This window comes from Chenopodium quinoa, unplaced genomic scaffold, assembly GCF_001683475.1.
Source record: "Chenopodium quinoa cultivar QQ74 unplaced genomic scaffold, ASM168347v1, whole genome shotgun sequence".
NCBI classification, from domain to species: domain Eukaryota; kingdom Viridiplantae; phylum Streptophyta; class Magnoliopsida; order Caryophyllales; family Amaranthaceae; genus Chenopodium; species Chenopodium quinoa.
The window spans coordinates 1,762,245-1,782,948 of record NW_018743448.1 but is presented as its reverse complement, the minus strand read 5'-3'; the positions used below and the strand labels follow the sequence as shown (position 1 = coordinate 1,782,948).

The 20,704-nt window shown below is 37.3% G+C and overlaps 1 protein-coding gene across 1 annotated transcript; it reads right to left on the bottom strand.

Moving 5' to 3' along the window:
* Window positions 1–1,466: 1,466 nt before the first annotated feature.
* LOC110739337 (glutathione S-transferase-like) lies at window positions 1,467–16,165 on the bottom strand. The gene is made up of 3 exons (XM_021919803.1): window positions 16,106–16,165; window positions 2,166–2,214; window positions 1,467–2,081 (listed from the first exon to the last, which is right to left on the bottom strand). The coding sequence occupies exons 1-3, from the start codon at window positions 16,163–16,165 to the stop codon at window positions 1,633–1,635; spliced, it is 558 nt and encodes a 185-aa protein (XP_021775495.1). The 3' UTR covers window positions 1,467–1,632.
* Window positions 16,166–20,704: the final 4,539 nt, after the last annotated feature.

The window sequence follows — 20,704 nt, the reverse complement described above, 5'->3', positions numbered from 1 at the left end:
AATCCGTATGGTTCTTAGTCTTTTCTTGTCGAAGGCATAGCTTATACATCAGTTAGATGTTAAAAATGCTTTCTTACATGGTGAGCTACAGGAAACATTTTATATGCATCAACTAGTTGGTTACAGAGATCGGGTTCATCTAGATTATGTTTGTCTCTTGCGTAAGTCACTTTATGGACTTAAGCAGGCTCCCCGAGCTTGGTATAAGCGCTTTGCTGATTATGTGTGTTCTCTTGGATTTACTGACAGCAAGATGAATAACTCTTTGTTTATCTACCACAAAGGGTCTGATATGGCTTACATTTTATTATATGTTGATGATATTATTTTGACTGCTTCTTCTGATGCTCTCCAATGTTCTATCATGGCTCTTCCTAGCTCCGAGTTTGCTATGAAGGACCTTGGTCCTCTGAATTATTTTTTGGATATTGCTGTGACTCGACATAAGGGTGGTTTGTTTCTCTCACAATGTAAATATGCCGAGGAAATAATTGACCGTGCAGGGATGTCATCGTGTAAACCGTCTCAAACTCCGGTTGACACGAAGTCAAAGGTAGGCACTACTACTAGTGCTAATTTTGATGACCCATCTCTGTACAGGAGCCTTGCAAGGGCTCTACAATATCTTACATTCACCAGGCCAAATATTTCTTATGTCGTTCAGCAGATTTGTCTTCATATGCAAGACCTGAGGGTTGATCATATGTTTACTCTCAAACAGATTATTCGGTATGTACAAGGTACTCTTGATTATGGTCTACATTTATATCCATTTTCTATTTCTTCTCTGGTTGCATATACTGATGCAAATTGGGGTGGGTGCCCTGATACGAGACGTTCGACGTCTGGTTATTGTGTTTTTTTGGGTGATAATCTGATATCTTGGTCATCCAAACGCCAACCCACATTGTCAAAATCTAGTGCAGAGGCCAAATATCGTGGGGTGGCGAATGTTGTCTTCGAATCGTGCTGGATTCAGAATCTTCTCTTGGAATTACATTGTCCAGTTAAAAAGGCTACTCTTGTTTATTGTGACAATGTTAGTGCTATTTACTTATCAGGAAATCCAGTTCAACATCAACGTACAAAACACATTGAAATGGATATTCATTTTGTCCGAGAGAAGGTTGCACATGGGGAAGTTCGAGTTCTACATGTGCCTTCACGATATCAGATAGCGGAAATCTTCACTAAAGGTCTTCCGCGAGTGTTGTTTGAGGATTTTCGGGACAATCTTAGCGTCCGTCGACTTCCTGCTTCGACTGTGGGGGTGTGTTAAATATATTGTATATATTAGTCAAAGGAGATAATTTCTCATAATTATCTTCCTAGTTTATAGCCTTTATTATATGTAAATTGTGTAGTTTGTTCTCCTAGTTTGTAGCCTAGGATAATGCATAGCCTTTGTATATATATTTTGTGAAAAACAATGAGAAAGCTAAGGAAAATATTCCCTCATCTTTCACTTTATAGCTAAAAAAAACTCAGGTATTATTATTACATAAGAACAGCACATCAAGCCAGAGTCATTAACATTACAACCACATAGAAAGCAGAACACCAACATAAGTTCGGGTGCATTACACTCTAACATAGCAGGACTATACATAGCCGATTATATTATAGCATGCCTTAAGTTTGTTTCTGCAAGGCCAAGGACTTTCCCCAAGAGGGCCTAGCTAAGATATCCTTGCTCCAAGCACTCACATGAGGGCGTTCATCGAACAACTTCTTCTCTTTTGTACCAAGCACGTAATGCATGGTAGGCAAGTGATGAAGATCAGCCAAAGTGAAGGAATCACCGGCCAAATACTTGAACTTAGACAAATGAGCCTCGTAGACATCAAGGATCTTAACCGACTTAGCTTCGTTCTCTTCAACTACAGCGTTGTCAGTTTGTAGGCCGAACGTGCTCTTGAAAACAAGCTCCCAAGCGAGTTTATAGGCTACTTGATCAAATTGGTGAGCCTCGACTTCCATCCAAATAGCTAGGTCGGCCATTTCCTTTCCTTCTTTGTACACAAGGGGAGTTCCCTTGCCTTCATGGTTGTATGCTATGTATTTTGTAATGGCCCTTGACTCTGTTTTAAAAATGAACGTATCAAAACATGAGAACAACTAATCAAATCGTCGCAATTCGTGTTTGTTTAGGTATAGTGTCTTACCAAATAGCTTGACATCTCCATCTTCGAAAGCTGGTACTTGATCAAATGGCTGCAATTATACCACGAATAAATCAAGTGTCTTCTAGAGAGCCAAATCTAAACTATGAAGACTAATGGAAACCAGTCACAGCTATTTCAAATTATTGCAATCAAACAATTCCCCTCAAGCTTAGGATGATTATTGCTTTTGCTTCAAATAATTCACAATCATTAAAATATTATGGTAGTTATATTTCAAACGGTCATTATAAAATTTTCATAATTTATTGTAGTCTAGATGAAATTGGAGAATGTAGATGCCGGATGGCTTTTTATTAATGAATTGATTTGTTTCAAAAAAAAAATTGAAATTGGAGAATGCTTGTCAAACATGATTCTATTTGTAATTACAAACTAAGTTTATTAGGCGTTTATTAGGTTATCATTTTTAAAGGAATGAAGGTGGGGTATAATAAATAATTGATTATTCATCAATTATAATGGTGTATGAAGGTTCAATGGGCACTCAAGAGGGGGGGGGGTGAATTGAGTGTTAAGTAATCGTTGGCTAATTTTGCTTCTTTTCGGATTATGTGTGAGGAACCAGTTGTGCTGGTTCCCGTACGCAGCGGAATATAAATAAGCAATAAAGAAGACAACAAATTTAACGAAATAAAACAAAGCAATAAAGAACACAACAAATTTAATGAGGTTCAGCCAACTCAGGCCTACGTCCTCCTATCCTAAGTTCTTTATTAATCTACTCCGAAAAACAAAGACAAAGAACACTCTGCTGTTCCCTACTCCGGGAACCAGCAAACCCCACACTCTACTCCGAGTGTGCTCTCGACTTACACTCGTAAGCCCAATGTGTTTGAACTCACAAACACTCACCCAGCCTTTAACCCCTTTGTTAAAGACTCAATACAAGAATCAAGAACTCCCCTTTGATCTCACTTCTACGAAGCTAATTAAGAGAAAATATTTAAGTACTAGAATGCTCTTGTATATGACTTGATGAATGGGATTAGTGCTTAAGTATATGCTCTCAAATAATTGCTCTTTTGATTTCTGGAGAGGCACACGAAATATGTGAAATAAGATGAGTTTATATAAGCTTAGATTCCTAAAACCTAGTTTCCTTAAATCACACAATCTTAGAGAATAAGATATAATGTAATTTTAGGAAAGTTTTTATCTTATTTGATTTAATCACAAAGATAGAATCAATTAAGATAAATACTCCTAGTTTTTAGGTAACCAAGAATATTTCATCTTATTTCCAGCTGCACAAAATATTTTCAAGATAATCTTTTCGAAAAAATCTTTTTGTAAAATCTTTTTCCAAAACGGCAGCTCGAATACAGTGAACCTGGTTTCCCGACCTGGTTCCCTGAATTGAAACATGTTATGAAACCTGTTCCAACTTTGTACCAGATTTCATATCATACTTCAATATACTTTTAAGCACTTATATAACCCAAACATGCAAGCATACTACGGAGCATATTACATGAAAACCTAGATAACATATTAAAGCATAAATCGTCTTTTCTTCATGTAATCTTCAAGACTTGAATCTTCCTTGAATACTTCTATTATGAGCAAACAATCTTTCTTCGAAATATCTTCGAAAGGCTTCTATGCTCCAAGTCTTGGAATCAACTCAACTACTGCACATGTAACATGGTTAATGCACAATAAAGAGTATGTGACTGCTTTACCACGTAGCAGCCATGGAAACAGTACATACTGGTTCCCTACCAGTACATAACACTTTTATCATATAACTGTTCCCTGTATAAAGACAAGTTAGTTCAATAAGAAAACTCATGTAAGTAATAACTTGTCTGGGGAAACAGTGTTCTATGTTAGCTGGTTCCCCCAACTGTATCGAACACTTTCAAGGACCTGTTTCCCTTAGCTGTTTGTCATCATTCAAAACTATCAATCAAAACCTAAGGGACTCAACAAATTCCCCCTTTTTGATGATGACAAACTTTTGAAGTTCCTGAACCTGTGAACATGCTCAAAAGGAAAACCGTCAAAAACTTCAAGGACTCAAGACTCTTTGGAACAAGTCAGTTAGGCCAACTGGTTCCCTAAACATAAAATAGAAAATACGAAATAAAAAGACTCAAACTGACTCAATCTAAACTAGCTAAACCTTAGGCTTCAACTTCAGACGACTTCCCCCTTTTGGCATCATTAAAAAGTATCCACAAGTAAAAGCAATGTGCACAAGTTAATGTGCTTATCCATACAATGGCATCAACCACCATTCAAGCATTATGCTGCAAAAAGAGATTAGTCAAACAGTTCATACCATAGCAGAGTTAGTAGTTCATACAAGCCAACAAAGTTCAACCAAAGAAGCCCAAATCCATCCAAAAAGAAAGTTCATGGAATGGAGAGAAGTAGACAGACCAACAAAATCAGTTATTTTAGAATAAACATGAGGGTGAGGAAACAAGAACAGAAACAGCATCACTCCTCATCATCATTCTCGTTCCCTTCCTCCTCCTCGAACTTTGCAACATCTTCTGTATTATCATCTGATTCCTCTTCATCCTTGTCACCATGCTCTGCTTAAACCAAAATCATTATATTGCTAAGCATATTCTTGTGATTCCCCAATCTGTTTCAAAACCACTTCCTGACCTGCTGGTTCCTCTATTTTTTTTTTTTTTTTTTTTTTTTTTTTTTTTTTTTTATAAAACATGAGAGATATGTACTGATTCAGAATGTTCTCCTTGTTGCATAACGAGTGCAAAACTGTTCTCCTTGTTGCATAATGAGTGCAAAACTAGCATCACATCAATCAAGCAAAGAGGTTCTTGCTGGTACCCTTTTTCTCTTGGTTCCTGGAACAGCATCAATGGACTGTTCCTCCTGCACCTTCTCAGTGAACTTCTTTAATTGAGTTACTCTACTTCGTACCATGGTCTTAGCAATGGGTGTTTCCTCATAATAACCAACAATCTCTATTTCATCCTCTTCACTCTGAATTTTCTGAATTTCCTCCAACTTCGGGCTTAAGGACACTTATGCTTCCATCTGATGTTCCCCCTGAGACTGAGCTGGTTCCTTGAGTGAACAGTAACCAAATGAACAATGATGAATTTAAAGCATACGAGAGAGAGAAAGAGAATTTCGAGTGATGATGATTGATGATCTGCACAAAGGGTTAGTGTATATTTTTAACAATGAAGCACAAAGAGAGAAGAAGGAAAGAAAAGAGTTAGTTGAGCCAATAAAAAGCAACTGTAAAGGATATTTTTAAATTGAAATCAAAAATTTGGTAATTATCTTTTACCATAATTATCTCAACCAACTATAAATAAGGCATATGATATGTTTGCCTTTTATATGGGATTAAATAACTGAAATAAGATAAATTCCTTCCAAAAGGAAATATCTTATAGTAATCTTCCGAAAATAAAAGATATTATCGGATGACATATCAGAGCTGGTCTGCTGTTTCCCTTTGCTGGTACCTGTATAGAACCATGTCACGCTGTTTCTGGCAATTCAGCCTGATTTCACCTGTTTCTTACAACAATGATTCTCAATCCTTTTGAGATTTTGAACCATCTACACAACACTTGAAAGATATCAACATAAGTATGTACACACACTATACAAGAGAATACCATTCTAACCAATCATTGAAGGAAGTAATTGAAGCCAATACCTAAAATCTAACTAGACCTAAAAGGACTCTTAACCTACAAAAAGACTCTCTACACAAAGGCTTTGTGAAGATATCAGCAATTTGATCTTCACTTTTACAAAACAACATCTCCACCAATCCTTTTTCCACATTGTCTCTTAAAAAATGGTGTCTTATTTCAATGTGTTTTGTCTTGGAGTGTTGCACAGGATTCTTTGAAATATTGATTGCACTAGTGTTATCACAAAAAATAGGAACACTTTTATAAATAACACCAAAATCTTTCAGCTGGTTCCTTATCCACAGTAGCTGGGAACAGCATGAAGCTGCAGCTATATATTCAGACTCTGCCGTGGATAGGGCCACTGAATTTTGCTTTTTAGAACCCCATGAAATTAGACAAGAGCCAAGAAAGTGTGCCATACCTGATGTGCTCTTTCTATCAACTAAGAAACCAGCATAATCTGCATCTGTGTATCCAATAAGATCAATGGTACTGCCTTTGGGGTACCACAATCCCAGATTTGCTGTTCCTACAAGATACCTAAGTATCCTTCTAACAGCCTTCAAGTGAGATTCCTTTGGATTGCTTTGAAACCTAGCACACAAACCAACAGAAAACACAATGTCAGGTCTACTAGCTGTTAGGTAAAGTAGAGAACCTATCATTCCTCTATAAAGAGAAGCTTCAACATCTTTTCCCTTAAGATCAGCATCTAATTTTGTAGATGGGGGAACAGGTGTATCATAAGCTTTGCTGTTCTCCATGCCGAATTTTTTCAGCAACTCTTTTAAGTACTTTTGTTGATGGATCATTATTCCATCATCCATTTGCTTAATCTGCAGCCCTAGGAAGAATCCTAGTTCTCCCATCATGCTCATTTCAAATTCACTCTGCATAAGATTAGCAAATTCATCACATAAAACCTGATTAGTAGCACCAAATAAAATATCATCAACATAAATTTGTACTACAATCAAGTGTTTCCCCCTGGTTCTTATGAACAAGGTCTTGTCTATTGTTCCCCTCTTGTAATCATTTGCCATCAAGAAATTGGACAATCTTTCATACCAAGCCCTCGGAGCTTGTTTCAACCCATATAATGCTTTGTCCAACTTGTACACATGTTGGGGGAAAGGTGCATCTTCAAAACCAGGTGGCTGCTCCACATATACTTCTTCCTTTAAATATCCATTGAGGAAGGCAGTCTTTACATCCATCTGAAACAGCTTAAAATTCATGTGAGCAGCATAAGCAATTAAAATCCTAATAGCCTCTAGCCTAGCTACTGGTGCAAACGTCTCATCATAGTCAATTCCTTCTTGTTGATTGTACCCTTGCACCACTAGCCTTGCTTTGTTTCTGACTATAGTACCAAGGTCATCTAACTTGTTTCTAAAGACCCATCTAGTGCCAATGACTGATCTTTCCTTGGGACGGGGAACCAGGTGCCAAACCTGGTTCCTCTGAAACTGATTTAACTCATCTTGCATAGCTAGTACCCAATCAGGATCAGTCAATGCCATTTTATAGTCAGTAGGCTCTACATTAGACAAGAAAGAATAGAAAGCACAAAAGTTTTGAAAAACATTTGTTCTCGTTTGAATCCCCTTATTTATATCACTAATTATTTGATCAGTGGGATGAGAAGATTGATATCTATAACTTTTAAAATTAAGACTGTTTTGTGCTTTCTCATTAAGTTGGGAACCAGCATGTTCATGGATCTCTCCTTCTTCTGAGGAGCCAGGAGGATTCACATTCATGCTGTTTCCTCTATCATTACTTACCTCAGGTTCAGGGGTGGTACCTTCTTCTGTTCCCCCTGAACTCATTACCTGTCTATTATTTGAGGAACCATCAGGACTTGGTTCCCCTTCAGAGTCCTCATTATCTTCATTTTCTTCTCTAGGCACTTCATCATTATCATCTGGTGGAGTATTTGGTAGGCCTAGATCTGCTTGCACTTCATCCGTGGGACCAGTATACTGGTTCCCCGTGAAATCCATCAATCCAATCACTTCATCAGGTTGTACCTGCGCAATCTCAGAAGACATGTTAAATTCATCAAAAATGACATGGACACTCTCCTCAACACGAAGAGTCCTTTTATTAAAGACTCTATATGCTTTGCTGTGAGAAGAGTATCCAAGGAAGATTCCCTCATCACTTCTAGGATCAAATTTATCAAGCTGGTCCTTCCCATTATTATGCACATAACATTTACATCCAAAAATGCGAAAATATGTAATGTTGGGCTTTCGACCTTTAAGCAGTTCATAGGGAGTCTTATTTAACTTTGGTCTAATGAGACCTCTATTCAATATATAGCAAGCAGTGTCAACAGCTTCTCCCCAAAAACTCTTTGGGAGACCACTCTCAATGAGCATCGTCCTCGCCATCTCCTCAAGAGTTCTATTCTTCCTTTCTACAACACCATTTTGTTGAGGTGTTCTAGGGGCTGAGAAGTTGTGATTAACTCCATGTTCCCTACAATAATCAATAAAGTTAGCATTTTCAAATTCAGTACCATGGTCTGATCTTACCGAGACCAGCTTGTGGGTGAGCTGGTTCTCCACTTGTTTCACCAATGTTACCCATTCTTCAAACGTTTCATCCTTTGTGTGTAACATCATTACCCAAGTGTACCTGGAATAATCATCAACCATAACACAGACATATCTATGACCTCTTCGACTTTGTACTCTCATGGGACCACACAAATCAATGTGTACAAGTTCGAAGGGTCTGCTGGTACTCAAAACAGTTTTAGACTTAAAAGAAATTTTGACCTGTTTCCCCCTTACACATTCAGAACAAACTTTATCAGCTTCATACTTAATGTTAGGAAGGCCTACAACTAAGTCACGTGTTTTAAGTTTGTTTAGAAGTGTTAGGCTAGCATGTCCAAACCTCTTATGCCAAATCCATTGATTATTGTCAGAAACAGCTCTCAAACAGATGGACTTGTCTTGAGGGATTTTATCTAAGAAGGTGATGTAAACATCATGCTTCCTGGTTCCCTCACATACAAGTTCTCCTGTTTGTGAGTTAACTATGTGACATAGGTTGGCTTGAAACTCAACTATATTACCTTTGTCACATAATTGAGAAATACTCAAGAGATTATGTTGCAAGCCTTCAACATAATAAACATCATCTATTGCGTTAGAAAGTGTCTTACCAACCTTACCTAAACCAGTGATGGTTCCCTTGTTGTTATCCCCAAAGGTGACACTTCCTCCATCAAAGGCCACTAGTGAAAGGAATTGATCTTTATCCCCGGACATGTGTCTTGAGCAACCACTGTCCAAATACCAATAGGTGTCTCCCTTCACTCTAGCCTGCAAGAGCAAATCAAACATTAGTTTTAGGAACCCAAACATACTTGGGTCCCTTTTCAACAACATTAACATCTTGTTGATCCTTTCTTCTCCACACATATTTTACACCCTTGCTGTTCTTATTAGCACTAATTTTCTTAGCTGGACATTCATGTATCTTATGTCCATTTTTACCACAATGAAAACACACATGCATTTCTTTAGTCATGACATACTTGCCTCGTTGATATTCTTTGATCCAGGTGGTTTCTCTGGGAGACCAGTTAGTCCTGGTTCTCTGTCTAGTATAACCAAGACCAACTTTTCCTCTGTTTCCTCTTGATGAAATCAGGTAATTTAAGGATTCTTGAGCATTCAATAATTTGTCCACATGTCTATGACTATCATTAAGTTCTTTTTCTCTGGTTTCAAGTGTTTTAGTTAACAATTCGTTTTTCTCTTTAAGAAAATCAAAGTTACTTTTTAAAGCTTCGAATTGTAGATTAAGTTTTGAAACCATAGAGTCAATAGACATGTCAACAATCACTGGTTGCTTGTCCTTTTTCAGTTGATTGATTTCCGCATGCAAATCACAAATATTACTTTCATACTTATCAATCGTATTACTGACATCTACACTGGTACCTGTAGGGGAAACAGTGAACTGTGCAGCTTTAAGTGAAGCAATTTCCTTGTGAGAGTTTTCCAGGTTGTAAGCCAATGTTTCAAAGGCCTTCAACAAGGAAGTTCTAGTACACGAATTTGCTTTACTTATAGCTACTGAAAAATCAAGAGTATCACTAGTGGTTGATAAGTCTCTAGGGAACCAGGAGGTCAGATCCTCTTCTCCATCAATTGGTTCAAACGATCTTTCCTTTTCTAGTTCCACTTTACACTTGTCCAATTCAACCTCTAGTTCTGCTACTTGATTTTTTAGTTCATAACAGACTCCTTCTAGATGATCACAACTAGCAATAGCAATATTACATTCACCACGTTTTTCTTTTAATTCTCTTTTGCAAGTTATGTATGTTTCACTTAGTTTATAGCATTCATCTAGTAAGGAATCAATACAAGCAAGCATATTTTCTCTATCATATTCATGCATATCTTCTCTAATTTGCTCTAAGCTTACCTTGCGTTCATGTAGTACATCCTTCTTTGCCATAAAGCATTTGTTGAATGTACTGGTTCCCCCTCTGGTTCCTGGACCAGTGCTGTTTTCCTTGATGTTTGTAAAGGCAGTTAGGCAAACATCTGAGTTGGGTGATCCTTCTTCTTCATCTGACCCTGAGTCAGAGTCTCCCCACATGGAAGCTATCATGGCATTCTTGTATGCTTGTTTATCTCCGGATTTAGACTGTTTGTCATTCCACTTAGGACAATCTCGAATAAGATGTCCTTTTTCTCCACACTTGAAACATCCTGTAGAAGAAGAATTAGAGTTAGATTTTTTATAGTTTTTAAAATGCTTACCTTTGAAATTCTTTCTTTGATCTCGAAGAGATCTCTCAAATCTTTTTGCAATCATGCTAATTTCATCTTCATCATCTTCTACTGTTCCCTTAAGCGCCATGCCTCTTGCTGGTTCCTTCTCAGACTTAGAGTCAATCAGCATCTCATGAGTCATAAGGGAACCAATCAGCTGTTCCAGAGACAAGGTAGACAGATCCTTTGCTTCATATACTGCTGTTACCTTGGCTGTCCATGCATCTGTTAAACTACGCAATAATTTTCTCACAAGATCCTCGTCAGATAAATTTTTACCAAGAGATCTAAGATCATTTACAATAGTCATAAACCTACGAAAGCAGTCATTGATTTTTTCATTTTTATTCATGGCAAACAATTCATATTTAGACATGATTAAATCAATTTTAGACCGTTTTACCTCGCTGGTTCCCTCAAACGCAAGTTCAAGGGTGTCCCATATCTCCTTAGCACTACTACAGCCAGAGATACGATTTGTTTCGGTCTCACCTATTGCTTGTTGTAGTATTGACATTGCCTTAGCATTCTTTTCCAGCAACTTGTAATCAGCAATGACCAATTCGCTATCCTTCTTGGGAACCTGGTTCCCCTCAACATCTGTCTTGAGAATGATATTAGGACCATTTTTAACTACGAGCCAGCATTCATAATCAATACCCATGATAACATTCTGGATCCTGTTCTTCCACCAAGCATAATTATTTCCATTAAACTTGGGTGACTTGTTGTCATAACCGATTGCACTTAATTCTTGAGTACTCATTCTTAACTCCTCTAGATGTTACTCTTTCGAGAAGCTTAGGCTCTGATACCAATTGAAGGTTCAATGGGCACTCAAGAGGGGGGGGTGAATTGAGTGTTAAGTAATCGTTGGCTAATTTTGCTTCTTTTCGGATTATGTGTGAGGAACCAGTTGTGCTGGTTCCCGTACGCAGCGGAATATAAATAAGCAATAAAGAAGACAACAAATTTAACGAAATAAAACAAAGCAATAAAGAACACAACAAATTTAATGAGGTTCAGCCAACTCAGGCCTACGTCCTCCTATCCTAAGTTCTTTATTAATCTACTCCGAAAAACAAAGACAAAGAACACTCTGCTGTTCCCTACTCCGGGAACCAGCAAACCCCACACTCTACTCCGAGTGTGCTCTCGACTTACACTCGTAAGCCCAATGTGTTTGAACTCACAAACACTCACCCAGCCTTTAACCCCTTTGTTAAAGACTCAATACAAGAATCAAGAACTCCCCTTTGATCTCACTTCTACGAAGCTAATTAAGAGAAAATATTTAAGTACTAGAATGCTCTTGTATATGACTTGATGAATGGGATTAGTGCTTAAGTATATGCTCTCAAATAATTGCTCTTTTGATTTCTGGAGAGGCACACGAAATATGTGAAATAAGATGAGTTTATATAAGCTTAGATTCCTAAAACCTAGTTTCCTTAAATCACACAATCTTAGAGAATAAGATATAATGTAATTTTAGGAAAGTTTTTATCTTATTTGATTTAATCACAAAGATAGAATCAATTAAGATAAATACTCCTAGTTTTTAGGTAACCAAGAATATTTCATCTTATTTCCAGCTGCACAAAATATTTTCAAGATAATCTTTTCGAAAAAATCTTTTTGTAAAATCTTTTTCCAAAACGGCAGCTCGAATACAGTGAACCTGGTTCCCCGACCTGGTTCCCTGAATTGAAACATGTTATGAAACCTGTTCCAACTTTGTACCAGATTTCATATCATACTTCAATATACTTTTAAGCACTTATATAACCCAAACATGCAAGCATACTACGGAGCATATTACATGAAAACCTAGATAACATATTAAAGCATAAATCGTCTTTTCTTCATGTAATCTTCAAGACTTGAATCTTCCTTGAATACTTCTATTATGAGCAAACAATCTTTCTTCGAAATATCTTCGAAAGGCTTCTATGCTCCAAGTCTTGGAATCAACTCAACTACTGCACATGTAACATGGTTAATGCACAATAAAGAGTATGTGACTGCTTTACCACGTAGCAGCCATGGAAACAGTACATACTGGTTCCCTACCAGTACATAACACTTTTATCATATAACTGTTCCCTGTATAAAGACAAGTTAGTTCAATAAGAAAACTCATGTAAGTAATAACTTGTCTGGGGAAACAGTGTTCTATGTTAGCTGGTTCCCCCAACTGTATCGAACACTTTCAAGGACCTGTTTCCCTTAGCTGTTTGTCATCATTCAAAACTATCAATCAAAACCTAAGGGACTCAACAGTGTATATTATAAATTATAATATTATAATCAAAACACCACTCCTCCCATCACTTTCTATACAATGGTGTTTTCTCTTTACCAATTACAACCACTAATCAATCTTTGGAAGAGACGTAACCACTACATCATCCTTTATCTTTTACAAATCTCTTTAAAGATTTTGAACGTACAATAATTCAAAGTATGAATAAAAAATACTACACCGTACAAAAAACATTTAGAGGAGTACTTTAGGATAAAACTTTGATTAAAGGTGCAACTAAACCCATATTACTCCTTTTGTTCTTTTAAGTGTTACATACTTTGTACATTACTCCATTAATTTTATACGTAGTATGTACTATTTATCTTCTGTTGCGCATTAATCTCAATTACATCTTAATATACAGAGTTAAACTCGACTTAACCTCCTAAAACTATAGTCTAAAAGAGTGTTAGAATGGTCAAATTGGGTGTTCTAGTCAAATTTAAGACAGCTAGTCAAGTCGTTGTCCTAACGTCTCAATTTTTTACAACTCTATCCGTATTAATTACTTTATGAACATCAATTGCATGTGATTTTCTAAACCTTGTTTAGTTCTATTTATTTTCCCACTTATTTCAAAAGGAAAAATATAGTTTTGATCATGGTTATTAAGTTTATATAAACTCAAATAAGAAATTTTAGATAAGATAAATTTAGAAAAATTCATATAAGTTGTGAATAGAACACATTTAAGTTTGATGAGTAACATTTTTTTTTCCTAGTCCTTCACCCAGAAAGAATAAAGAGACATATGGTCTCGTTCACTTCATCTTGATTTTGCTGAACTGAAATTATTTTTGCTGAACTGAAAATATTTTTGCTGAACTTAAATTATTTTACTGAACTTAAATTAATTTTACTGAATTGAAATTATTTTTGCTAAACTGAAATTATATTTACTGAATTGCTATTATATTTTTTCTTAAAAGTTACTGATTTTTACTGAATTGAAATTATTTTTACTGAACTGAAATTAATTTTACTGAACTGAACTTATTTTTATTGAACCGAATTACTGAATATTATTTTTTAAAGGTAAAGTGAACAGGGCCATAATAACAAAATGCATTTAATAATAGTTGAAATAATTATCTCTATTTTCAGAGGTGTCAAAACTTTACCTGACCGGCTTGAAAAAATATATTCGATATAGACTTTAATCTACCCGCATGAACATATTAATCTAAAGAAAAAAAATTAGAAAATAACACCCCAAAATTGTCACGATTTTGATAAAAAAAAAAAAAAAAAAACCTTTTATTATAACACCACAAAAAACAAAACCAAAAAATTGGTTTCACCACCACTTAACTTTGTCATCCAAAAAAACCGTTAAGTGGGCCCCACACATTACACGTGTCAATCAACTATTGGATTAAAAAAAAGAAAAATTAAAAAAAATACCCTATAATCTTATCCCAGCCACCACCCCCACCACCGGCGCCGTTTCCCACGACCGTCAACCCTACACTACCACGGCCGTCACCCCAACCCAACCCCCATCGCTGTCTCCCCGACCTGAAACCATCGCCGAACCACCCAGACCCCAACCCAAACCAGCCAGCCCCCATCGTCGTCTCCCCGACCCGAATCCATCGCCGAACCACCCAAACCCCAATCCTAACCAGCTCAGCCACCGTCGCCGAACTCCTCTACCCTACCCAAAGTCGTCGCTGAAACCCCGACACACACCGGCACACCCATACCCATACCCAAAACCACAAACCACCCTACTCCTCTCACCTTCACCTGAAACTGAAGCGGGGCTGGTTATTTCGTGGGTACGGTTGGGCTGATTTCGACGGTCGAGGGTGGTCGGCTGGCTGGCCGGTTTTGTGGGTCGAGGGTGGTCAGTTGGGATTGGGTGACGGCAGTGGGGGATGGGTTGGAGAACGGCGGTAGCGTTGCCGATGGTGGCTGGGTAATTTTAAGGTTTTTCCTTTTTTTAAAATTTTTTTTTTGTTTTTTTAATCCAATACATAATTGACACGTGTACAATGTAGGACCCACTAACGGTTTTTTAGATGGAAAAGTTAAGTGGTGGTGAAACCAATTTTTTGGTTTTTTTTTTTGTGGTGTTACAATAAAAGTTTTTTTTTTTTTGGTGTTATAATCAAAATCGTGACAATTTTGGGGTGTTATTTTCTAATTTTTCCTAATCTAAATAAAGCACTTAAAAATATAGAGAGAATAAAAATTTAGTTAATTATAATAACAAATCAAAACATGGGAATTATGGACTAAAGCATGATCAATAGTATAATCATAAATCATTATTAAATTAGCACCAACCAAAAAAAAAACATTTTATTATATTTAAGAGTAATAGATGTAACAATCAGTATCAAAACAATAAATTTTATTAATTTTCTAAAAAATAATTCAATTCATTAATAAAAGATCATGCGAAAGAGATTAGGTTTAACAAAAACTTACGTTAAGATTTCATATCAACGGTAACAAATTCGAAATCGAGTTCTTTCTCATGAGCCGCGACCACGGCAAGGAGGGTGGTGGTGGACATAGGGCTTCCATGAATCTTAATTCCCATGTCTAATATACTAGAAGCAAGTATTTGTTATGCCTTAAATTTTTGTAAGATCAAAATTTGAGAAGAAAAGCTTTGATTGTTTCGCCGATGAAAAATCACTAGTAGAAAAAACTTAATAGGCACCCCCCTATAGCACCGGTTCTTGAAAATCGGTGCCAAAATTAATGGGCGGGACTTAAAAATTCATAGTTGGCACCGGTTCTGAATTAAACCGGTGCCAACTACACTATTTAGCACCGGTTCAAACCGGTGCCAACTGTTTTTTTTAAAAAAAAAAAAAATTAAGAAGGTTAGAGTTGGCACCGGTTTAAAGCGAACCGGTGCCAAATACGCTGATTAGCACCGGTTCAAACCGGTGCCAACTGTTTTTTTTTTTTTTAAAAAAAAAAGGAAAAAGGTTAGAGTTGGCACCGGTTAACCGGTGCCATTTAAAAAAAAAACCCGGGTTTTTTAGGGTCCTGTACACATGCAGTTCAATTCGTTCTTCAATTCATATTATTTGCTAAGGCGCCTTTCTTGTTCATCCTCTTCTCTTCTCTTCTCTTATTCCTTCTCCATTGAAGCATTTCAATTCGTTCTTCATTAAAGCAGTTCAATTCGTGCTGCGACATTCTCACCTCCATTGAAGCAGCTAGTTCGTCGCATTGCCCCCCCTCCATTGAAGCAACTCCACCCATATAACTACCTCCATTGAAACGACTTCAAGCTAAGGTAGGTTTTACTTATATGAATTCCTTTGAGTTTTTGGTGCATTTTTTTTTACAATTTAGTAATTATATGGCCGTTGTAATCTAGGGTATGTGAATATACACGTGCATTGCCGCCGCCCCCTCCACGTAAAACAACCTTCTTGCTCGCTCTCATTGTGGGTCTAAGGCGCCATTTCAGGTAATTGAGAAGATTGTGTGATGTTTTGTGGTTTCTCAGGCAACATAGAATGGGCATGCATCCTTGTTTGGTTGATTAATTTTGATTCTGTTTGTGCAATGATGGGGTACAATGGTACTAATTTTGAGAAGATTAATTTTGATTTTTTGACTGATGTAAGATATTATTTACGAAGTTGAGTATTCGGGTTAATTTTTCTGTGGGAGTTGCGAATTGATTCTGTTTGTGCAATGATGGGGTACAATGGTACTAATTAGTAGCTGTAAAGATGTGGGTTGATTTAATGATCTGATGAGCATATGCTATTTGTCTTGTCACTGAAAACATAATCACTAGATTAATAGCTGTTATCCTGGACTTTATCATGCAATCTTGACACCTTAGTACATGGAGGGGGCATGCATAGAGGAGTACACGTGCAGGCAGGGGTTCAAGGGATGAGTGCAATAAGTGCAGGCAGGGGGGTGCAGGGAAGTGGGGGCAAGTGCATACAGGGGTGTAAGGGATGGGGTAGGGGCAGAGAGGTAGGGATATGTTTAGGGGCTGGGAAAAGGGTGCAGAGAGGGGGCATGCATAGAGGAGTACACGTGCAGGCAGGGGTTCAAGGGATGAGTGCAGTAAGTGCATGCAGGGGGCATGTACTAGATTAATAGTACATGGAGGGGGCATGCATAGACGAGTACACGTGTAGGCAGGGGTTCAAGGGCTGAGTGCAGTGAGTGCAGGCAGTGTGGTGCAGGGAAGTGGGGGCAAGTGCATCCAGGGGTGTAAGGGATGGGGTAGGGGGAGAGAGGTAGGGATCGGTTTAGGGGCTGGGAAAAGGGTGCAGAGTGAGATGTAGTGCAGAGGCTGGGAAACGGGCTGTAAAAGAGGGATGCAGTGCAGGAAGGAGGTGTAAGAGATGGGAGAGAATTTCTATAGGGAGAGGGGTAAGGATAGGGGAAAGGAGATATGTTTTTGTTTAATTGTTATATTTTTGTCTAGTTTTCCTGTCTCTTGTGAGTTGTAGCCATCCGAGCTCCAAGTCTTATCTAACTAGCCAATTTAGTTCCTACTTTGTAGCCTTAGAATACGAGATGTACTATGTATATATTCTGGGACTTTGAATGATAAAGCAACACATTACATTCTTTCAAGTACGATGCACTATTTAAGAACGGGGTTAAGATTTCAATGTTCTCAACTCAAACTTCTAATGGAAATATCTGGTTCGGAGAAAAATGAAATAGAGGTTTATATAAGTCGGAGGGTTTTTGTAAAAGTTTATTGAGAAACTTTTTGGAAGAGAACCTTGTGAACTTAGTGATGAAATGATTACTTTCAAGTTTCAACTAAACTACCAAGAATTCTAAAAAAAATCCCAATTTACATATTTATGTCAATAAATATTCTTATTGGTTAGAATGAACCATTTAGGGGGGCATAGTTTCACATTTGATTGCTAACTTTAGAGAATTTCTCGTTCTCTTTAATCATATGCCCCTATTTGTATTTATTATCCATTTCTCATACATACTTACTAATAACTTTTAGTTTGTTTTTTCTTTTTATAGGTTCATATGTGAATTGAAGTTCAAGTGTAGTTTGAAGACTACACATTAATTTAGCTCAACTGGGAAGTTAGAAAGAATACATCTATTGTGTTGGTATGAATTATAAACTTTTCTAAGCTATAAATATTTGTTTCTCTCTATTATTATTTTAATAAACGGTTTTTCATGCTAGCTATTAGATTCGTGTATTATATAATGACAAACTAAATACAACATTAAATATATGAAATGTTTGCATCATCATATGCCTAGATACCCGTTCAAGGCTTTCTCATTAGGAGAAAGTCTTGAATAGTCCCCGGTTGGGACTGTTCTTGAACGTTTACTCTCACTTAGGTGGTGAATGTATGTCTATTTTTTTCGATTTTAAGGAACATCTTGACTTACCATTTCCTCGAACACCATGTTCTCTGGGTACATATGTGGGTAACTTATTACCTACATCGTGTACTTGGAGAACTGGGGGGAAATGCTGCCGGATATTCCTTAAAATTGGAAATTCGACATACATTCACTAGTGAGAGGAAACGTTCAAGGATGGGTTAGGTTGGAGTGATAAGGACTCTTTGGAAGCATATATGCATTTTTATATCTATATGAATGTTATATGCATGTTGTATGTTTGAATTTGATTTACATATATAATAGATGGTAGCAATTATACATGATTCGTAATATGTTGCCATGGACAATTTACCTAATGGAGAAGGATCGTGGCTGGATGTATGGTAGACGTGATACATTGGAATTCTTTAATGGGGTTCAAGAGTTTTGCGAGAGGGCTTCATCTTACAAGCGCAGAATGGGTTTCGATTGCCTCTATTGTCCTTGTGTTGATTGTAATAATGTGAAGGTGGTCAATAGTGTTGCTATCATTAGAGATCATGTAGTTTGTCGTGGGTTTAGGCTTAAATACCATGTGTGGATTTGGCACGGTGAAGAAGGAGAATACAGTGGGGATGTTATTGGGAATGATGTGCATGATGATAGAAGCAATGACATTTGTGTGGATGAGGAGTACAAGAATAATGATGAACATATTGTTGATCATGGTGCTGAGGATGGATTTGAGGATGATCATGTGGATGAGTTCGAGGATGAAGGGGTGGATGAGATGATGCGTGGTTTTGAAGGGAACGTGTTTGAGTCATTATCGGAGGCTTCTAAAAAGCCTTTGTATCCTGGGTGCAAAAAATACTCTAAACTATCCGCCGTGCTAACACTTTTTAACATTAAGTCGAAGCATGGGTGGACGGATAGTAGTTTTACTTCTTTGTTGAGCGTGTTAAGTGAGATGTTGCCTGACGGGAATGAAATTCCTAAGTCTTACTATTACGCTAAGAAGCTCATGTGTCCATCTCGAGCAAAGCAAGTGTTTTACGTAAGTGACCCAGCCGACTCAAAATGGTGTATTGTGCTAGCCGACAAAAGAAGAATCCTTGGCGTTGGAGATGTCGAGGATGAGGAAGAATATGATGCGTTTGATGACTCGGCACCTTTCGTTGTTCCTAGACCTGTTGTACCAAATGAGATAGACGACCAAGCCAATTACATGCGATCAGACCACGACGAAGGAATATTAGATGGAGGTACTATTTTTTGTTAGTTTGAAATTGTAGGCGTCGAAAGTATTAATAAATCACATTTTTAGGTGAAAATGAATGAATTTGCTAACTTACTTGCCCATATTTCTTATTTTCTTGTAAATGAATGAAGTAACTTAGTTCCCCATTTTCTATATTAATTTGTATTATAATTCAGCAATTTATATTTGATTATAAGTTTATAGTACCAATTTATTTATATTACAACTAATAACGTGTTATGTTTGTAATGACAGGTTTTTACATCTCATGGCGGACGATCAGTACCGTATTGTAGTCGAGGATGTACAAGACGACGGTGATGATTCATCTGATGATGGGGACGAGATGTATGATGTGAACAAGGAGCCTGATTTGGGTGAGGCAGAAGATCAGGCTCAAGATGTTTTGGATCGTATGCTTGATGAGTTTGAAATTGCAGCTGAACAAGCGCTTCCTATCGAGAATGCAATGTTTGAGTCGTTCGGCGAGGATCAAAGTGGAGGGGGGGTGAAGAGACCAGCGCAGAAAAAGCTGAGGGGTCCGACTACAAGTTTCAAGAAACCTGTCGGTCCAATGGTCTTGGAGTATGACAGGGTAGGACAACCTACAGGCAAATGGCGTCGTCAGTATGCTGTTCAAGTTGGGATTTGTGCGCGCAAAATTCCCATTACTCTTCGTTTGAGCGAAGTACCTACAGGCTTGATTGACACGTTTTGGAATGATACTAGGGTAAGTGTTTTTTTTGCACATTTACAAATTCCTTCATTTTATTATTATTAAATGGGAAAACTAATAATGATTGTTATTTGTACTTGCAGAGTCTATTTAACATTACAAATGAGTACGCCAAGCGAAGGGTGTTTGAATCCTTACTTGCGGCAAGATTCAGAGGCTTCAAGATCACCTTAGTTCGTCGGTTTATCACAAAGAAGCTTGTGAGAAAACCAAAGAACAAGAAAGAAGGTGGCATGGATGAAGAAGTCATTGATGAAGAGAAACTCCCATGGAAAATATGGCCTAGTGTATCAAAGGAAGATTGGGATGCTTTCGTTCTTCAAAAAAGCAAAAAAGAAGCAATTATAAGTTCAAGTAACTCTGATGACAATTGTAAAATATATTTAATATATGTTGGTAGTTTTGAAACTAATATGTCTAATTATGTAGGAAATAAGAGAGCAGAATTCCAAGA

Bases quoted from the DNA above. Each gene is read 5' to 3' on its own strand.
- LOC110739337 (XM_021919803.1), bottom strand. From the start codon at position 16,165: ATGGGTGGAGTTGCTTCAATGGAGGGGGGGCAATGCGACGAACTAGCT. The intron at 2,215-16,105 runs GTGAGAATGTCG...GTATAATTGCAG, and splicing joins AACTAGCTGCTTCAATGGAG to CCATTTGATCAAGTACCAGC. The intron at 2,082-2,165 runs GTAAGACACTAT...TTTTTAAAACAG, and splicing joins TGGAGATGTCAAGCTATTTG to AGTCAAGGGCCATTACAAAA.